Source organism: Octopus bimaculoides, chromosome 8 (assembly GCF_001194135.2).
Source record: "Octopus bimaculoides isolate UCB-OBI-ISO-001 chromosome 8, ASM119413v2, whole genome shotgun sequence".
NCBI lineage: Eukaryota > Metazoa > Mollusca > Cephalopoda > Octopoda > Octopodidae > Octopus > Octopus bimaculoides.
Window position 1 is genome coordinate 13,298,551 of NC_068988.1, and position 7,441 is coordinate 13,305,991.

The 7,441-nt window shown below is 37.0% G+C and overlaps 1 protein-coding gene across 1 annotated transcript in view; it reads left to right on the top strand.

The window, feature by feature from the left end:
* Window positions 1-556: 556 nt before the first annotated feature.
* Window positions 557-7,441, top strand: part of LOC106879198 (putative hydroxypyruvate isomerase) — a 20,439-nt gene continuing 13,554 nt past the window's right edge. The window contains exon 1 of the mRNA XM_014928662.2: window positions 557-917. Coding sequence (XP_014784148.1) covers window positions 719-917 — 199 coding nt within the window. The 5' untranslated portion in view covers window positions 557-718. The remainder of the gene's footprint in view (window positions 918-7,441) is intronic.

Sequence of the window (7,441 nt, forward strand, 5' to 3'; positions counted from 1 at the left end):
CTAACCCTAACCCTAACCCCGTTTGCCAAAGCGCATTTTTTCCTTCATATTTATTTACATATAGTCCATCTGGACCAATGCAAGATTTGGATTGTCCGCGTTTAGCTGTTATTTCTAGCATATCAAGTTTCGTAGTGGGGACTCCACATATGATCCTTTTTCTGTTTCAATATAAATGTAAGCCGTTCATTTTCACATCTAAGTTGCGAGAAGGCTATTCGTACGACCTGAACATGTAGAACACAATGTCAAAAATGAAAATCACCAAAAAAAAAAAAAAAAAATCCCCCCACCCCGTGTGCGGGGGAAGGGAGGGGGTGGTCCAAAAATTTGTTTAGGGGGAATCGCATGACCGTGACATATAGAACACATTATCGAAAACGAAAATTGTCAAAATTAAAAAATAAAAAAGTTACAGCCATTTTCCGTCAGTGTCTAATTCCAATGTCCACCAAAATTTTTATATTTTTATATTTGTATTAATAAATACATATACTAAGCGCAAGAGTTGTTTAAATGAAACATTTCTCATAGCTTTCTTTGTCCCACTTCTTGTCTCTGTTTTGTTTTTTGTTGTTGTTTTTACCTTGTCATAATTAAACAAACGGTACCGCAGTTCAGCAAACACCGCTTGCAGCCGATTTCGTAGATTGTTTTGCAACATTACCGATAAAAGTATTATTAAAACATTAAAACGAAATAAGTCTAAACTCAAGCCATGTCGAAACTGAAACTGGCCGCAAATTTGTCCATGCTTTTCACTGATTTACCCAATTTATCCGACCGTTTCTTGGCTGCCAAAGAAGCTGGTTTTCGATACACAGAATGTGCTTTTCCTTACAGCGAAGATATAAGTGTATTAAAAGCGGCGAAAGAAAAGTCTGGGGTTGAACACGTTCTTATCAACTCCTGGCCTGGTAAATATTCAATTATTACATTTCTTTTTATATTTTAAGTTTATGGTATGGCTTTAGAAAACAAATAACTTTGTAATTTTTAAATGCATCATCATAAAAGGTATTTTATTTAATCATTTTTTATACCAAATCGCTCAAGACTGCCTCTGGTTCTATGATATAAAATGTTTCTTTTTAAAGTGAGCGAAGTTTAAACCTTCCATCAAAATTTAATGTTAAATTATGCCTCAAACTCTTGTATAATAATGACAAAGTTGTTTTACTAAATTCTTCATTATTAAAATTCATTAACACAAAGTGCATTTCAATAGAAACAGTAACTGAAGGGGTTTTTTCTTTCAATTTCGATATTAATTTAGTCAGTAATATTTTAAAACAAAAACCCGTGACTCTATAGAAAGTTATTAAATGTGATGTCAGTTACCATTTCTTTCATTAGTCAATTTCCATTTGGCTCTACTGTTTATTTTTCTCCTAATTTCTTAACTTAGCGAACACTTTGTGGTAAATTTTTACTTTTACCGAAGTTTTCTAGAAGTCTGTTTTAGCTGGTATACTTTACAATCGTATAGATGCGGGAGGGTGTTAAAAATATCTTTTAGAGGTCAACCCTCTAGATACGTTAACGTAGGTGTAGATAACGATTAAAAAATGTCATTAAAAATATGCATTTAACAGTCTGGTAAGAGGTGGGAGGAATATACCTTAAAAAATTGTTTTTCCATTTTCCTCCTACATAATCGTAAATCTATATTTAAAATTAGGCATATCTACACAAGTGTACTCCCACCAACTTTGTTTCCTCATAACTTTCAGGAAAATGGATTTTAATATATCTATGGAAAATTTCTCAGTTAAAAATATACATTCTTTAGAAAGTTATGAGAAGACATATCTATGCTTTTATTTCTCCTGTGATTTCAATAGAGTTCTTCCTCTGAATTCAGGGAAACAATTTCATCTGTTATACTTTTTAATGTTTTTTCTTTTCTTTTTGTTAAAACTTACATTAAAATAACTGATGGAAAAGAAGGGGGAAAATATTTACAAGGTGTGACAGAGAGAAAGAAAGGGGGAGGAGTAGTTGAAAGACAGCAATAAATGTCGGTGGGGAAAGAGAGAAAGAAAGAGTGTGTGTGATGGTCAGTGGTAAGAGAGGGAGTGATGGGAGTTAATGAACGATGATCTGAGGGGATTTGGTGGAGAGAGACATGCTTCAGTGGATATATATTCCAGAGTGATAGTGTACTGAGAGAGAAGTTAGGCTTAAGAGGAATTAGATGCAGTGTGTAAGAGAGAAGACTGCACTGGTTTGGTCATGTGATATGGATGGATGCCAACAGCTCCATAAAGAAGTGCCATTCATTCAAAGGGGATGGGACTTGTGGAAAAGGGAGACCCAGGAAGATATGGGATGAAGTACTGAAGAACAACCTCAGGACGCTGAACCTTTCAGATGAGATGACAAGGGACCAAGATACCTGTCGCCTTGCTGTACTCAAGAAGACCCATCCTTCACGGCAGAAGTGTTAAGGTCACATCCCCTGGTGAAGATGACTGGCCTGCAGGAGTCCCGTGCTGGTGTCACATGTAAGCGCTTGTATGATGCCACGTTAAAAGCACCCAGCACACTGTAAAGTGGTTGGCATTAGGGAGAGCATCCAGCCTTAGAAACCACACCAAATCAGACTGGAAACTGGTGCAGCTTTCCAGCCTGCCAGCCCTGGTCAAACCGTCCAACCCATGCTAGCATAGAAACTGGACATTAAAGGAGGAGGATGTTGATGATGATGATGACTTTAGAACTAATGAGAACATTCATATTCATTTTTTTCTCTCTCATATTTGCATAGTTTAAATGTTTTACCAGAGCAATTATTTTTGTAGCTTAATGGGTTTATATATATTTTTTTACTGTTAACCATTCGGCTAAAGACAATAAAAGAAAAATATGATTGGCTACTGTAATTGGAGCAGACAGTTGTATATTACACAACCCTGTATTACGTGGTCAGTAATAAAGCACCTCATACCAGTTTTGCTTGTTTTCAGAAATATCTAAAAATCATTGGTGTCAATAACTCCTCCCCACACCTCTGTGTTACATCACAAAAGAGTAAGACAACAACAAAAAATCTCATTCCTAAATAACTTCAGGAACCACTGAAAGATCAGACAGGCTTAGATATTTAGATGGAACTATTTTGGTTCTGCAGTTAATGCAGTTTTTAAAAAATTAAAAACAAGCTGCTTAAAGCAAAAACAGTCCTTTATAATAAGCAAGATGAATCTCTCTCTCTCTCTCTCTCTCTCTCTCTCTCTCTCTCTCTCTCTCTCTCTCTCTCTCTCTCTCTCTCTCTCTCTCTCTCTCTCTCTCTCTCTGTATATATGTTGAATGTATACACACTTATGCACACACACACACACACACTCATTTTGTTGGCACTCCATCGCTTACGACGACGAGGGTTCCAATTGATCCGATCAACGGAACAGCCTGCTCGTGAAATTAACGTGCAAGTGGGTGAGCACTCCACAGAGACGTGTAGCCTTAACGTAGTTCTCAGGGATATTCAGCGTGACACAGAGAGTGACAAGGCTGTCCCTTTGAATTATAGGCACAACAGAAACAGGAAGTAAGAGTGAGAGAAAGTTGTGGTGAAAGAGTACTGCAGGGTTCGATACCATCCCCTGCTGGAGCCACGTGGAGCTTTAGGTGTTTTCGCTCAATAAACACTCACAACGCCCGGTCTGGGAATCGAAACCGCGATCCTATGACTACAAGTCCATTGCCTTAACCACTGGGCCATTGCGCCTCCACACCCATTTACATACGTATATAAAGGTGCAGGTATGTTTGTATGGTTTAGATGCTTGATCCCTAACCATGTGGTTCAGTCCCACTGTGTGGCACCTTGGGTAAATGTCTTCCACTGTAGCCACAGGCTGACCCAAACCTTGTGAGTGAATTTGGTAGGTGGAAACTGAAAGAAGCCCATTGTATGTGCTTGTGTGTATACCCTTGTCTTGACATCATGTGATGGTTGTAAATGAGCATCACCATCATACAGATGATGATGTTAATTTCCAGTCTTCCATGAAAAACCTGTCTGGCCATAAGGAAGTATTAGCTTGCTTGGAAACAGGTGAGGTTTGGTGTGAAGAAGAGTATCTGGTCATAGAAAGTCTTCCTTGCGAATCCCATCTGACGAATACAAGCACGGAAAAGATGTTAAGATGATGTTGGTGATGGTGTGTATGTATGTATGTGTGTGTGTGTGTGTGTGTGTGTGTGTGTGTATATATATATATATATATCATCATCGTATATATATATGGTCTCATAGAGGTGATGGCAAATGATCAAGACCTTTGATGGTTTGCTGTGCTTGAGAAGACTTGTCAGGCCAAGTGAAATTGTAGTTGTGGACAGTGCCAGTGACACATAAAAGGCACCTGTGATGGTGACACATGAAAGACACCCACTATACTCTTGGGGTGGTTGGTGATAGGAAGGGCATCCAGCTGTAGAAACCAAACCAAAATCAGACAGGAACCTGGTACAGCTCTCTGGCTTACCAGTTTCAGCCAAACCATCTAATCCATGCCTGCATGGAAAATGGGTGCTAAATGATGATGATGTATATATATATATATATATATATATATATATATATATATATGATGGGTTTCTTTCAATTTGTACCAAATCCACTCAAGGCTTTGGTCTGCCTGAGGCTGTACAAGACATTTGCTCAAAGTGCCTCACGGAGAGACTGAACCTGAAGCTATGTAGTTATGAAGCAAACTTCTTAACCACACAGCGAAGCTTGTGCTGCTGTATATATTTTATACATCCCAAATAGATGAAAGATAAACCCAGTGCACTGCATCAATGCTGTGTTGCTTCTATTAGCTCCACTGCAACAATATCAGAAAAACTGGCATGACACAGCATGACTTTTGTCTGCATCTCATCATTGTGATAACAATTGTGAAATATATTTAGCTGCATAGTTTTTATACATCTCTCTGTGTCTCTTAGAGACATGGTAATTATGGCTTTGCAGCAAATTACATAAATTCACATTGCTTCTGCTTCCATTTGGTAACTGATCTCTTGACAAACTTGAATTATTAGTTATAAATCCATATATGTATATATATATATCTCTGATTGATAATCATCATCATCATTATATGTTTTTTACAACTATCACACTATGTCAAGACAAGGAGACATGTAAACACCCCATCCATCCCATATAATTGTCTGTCTATCCATTTATCTATCCACACACACGCATATATGTATGTATCTATGTATCTATGCATTTATATATATATATATATATATATATATATATATATATATATATATATATATATATATATATATATATATATACTCATATGAGTTTCTTTCAGTTTCTGTCTATCAAATCTACTCACAAGGCATTTGTCAGCCCAAGGGCTATTGCAGAAGATGCTTGCCTAAGATGCTATGCAGTGGGGCCGAACTTGAAATGATATGGTAGGGAAGTAAAATAACCCATAGTCATGCTTATATCTGCCTGTCTTTATTTATTATATATAAGGAATTTTGCTCTCCCAAATTCCATTTCCCAAGGCTGCAGTAGAAGATATTTGCTCAAGGTATCTTGCAGTGAGATCAAACCTGGAACCCTACATTTATGGATCAAACTTTGTAACTACACAGCCATGCTTTTGCTAAATGATTCATGCAAGTAACTGAATTTACAGAGACTTTCAAGCATAAGATAATCATAAAAGAAACAGAAATTACTGTTGTTGGGAATGGCATTATTAATGAGTGGTTTCTATAAAGAAGAATTATGCCTGGTCTGTATTTTCTGTGATATCTAAGTATGGAAGCAAGCTGTAGGTTTGTTTTTGTTTTATCTGCATCAGGTCCTGAGTAAATTTTCATTCTGCTGCTGGAAGTTGGTGCATTCAATTTATTCAGTGTTATTCTCCATATTCATAGATTCAGTTGACCAGTTTTATTTATTTCATGCTATGTGGCTAGGGTGTTGTGCTCATAATTGTAAGATCATGGTTTCAATTCCCAGGTGGTTCATCATGTTCTTGAGCAAAACACTTCATTTCATGTTGCTCTAGTCTACTCAGCAGAAAAAAAATAGTTCCAGCAATAGCTGGGGAGTTAACCCTGCATTGGACTTGCATCCTATTCAGGAGGAGTGTTGTAATCTCAGTCACTTATGCACCATGGAAACAGGATTAACCTCTTGTTTTATGTGTCCAACGGCTCTTGACAAACCTAAGCCACTTAAGAAAAGATTATAACAGGGAACTACCATATGTATTTGTAGGTAATATTCACTTTTCTTCATGACAATCATTGTGATTTTCACAATGTTAACTTTATAGCAAAAGCACTTTTATGGCCTCTACCTGTAAAGCTCAGAGGTCACATTTGAATTTAATTTAAGGTGCATGAATTTTCTATCTTGTGCTTGTTTCAGTCATTGGACTGCAGCCACCTTGAAGGGTTTAGTTGAACAAATTGACCCCACTACTTATTTTTAAAAATTCTGTTACTTATTCTGTCAGTCTTTTTTGTTGAACTGCTTAATTACAGGGGATGTAAACAAACCAACACCAGTTGTCAAGTGGTGCTGGGAGAGCAAACACAAAGACACACATATGATGGGCTTCCACACAGTTTCCATCTACCAAATTAACTTACAAGGCTTTAATTGGCCTAAGGTTATAAGTAGCAAACACATGCCCAAGGTGCCACACAGTGGGGCTGTTCCCAAACCATGTGATCGCAAAGTGAACTTCTTAACCATATAGCCATGCTAGTGCCTAGCTTATTGTATTTTATACAGCAGTTATAATAAATCTGACTAAACACGCTTTTTCTCATACATTGTAATACTAAAGAAATGTTAGTGTGTATTGTACACTAGCAATATTTCCTTTGACTTTTAGTAACCAGTTTGTGCATTGAATATATAATGTAATCTTCAACAGCATATAACAAAAGCTGGATCTGTGAGTTGTCTCTCATCATGGCTGCTATGTGTTTGCCAGAGACTTGCTTGATTGTGTCTGACATGCTTTACACGACAAAAACAACTGCCATTTTTATAATGTCTTGTGATCTTTTGAATTTGCTTGCACACGTCATAAATAACAAAGCTATTCACTTTTACATATTTTATTTCTTTTTATCTTTATTGTATCTTACCTTATTTAGAACCCAGGTGTGGCTTTGTAGTTAACAAGTTAGCTTCCCAACCACATGGTTTCAGGTTCAATCCCACTGCATGGCACCTTGGGCAAGTGTCTTCTAAGCAGAAACTGAAAGAAGCTTGTAATATATATATTGTAATATATATAAGAGCGTAGCTCGAAACGTTAAAGACTTTCCGTATTCCCGAGCGTCATACTAATACATCCTTTTGTTGTTTACACCACCTGTCCTCATCTGTTGTTGTTTTTTTCGTACATTCTCCCATATATATATATATGTA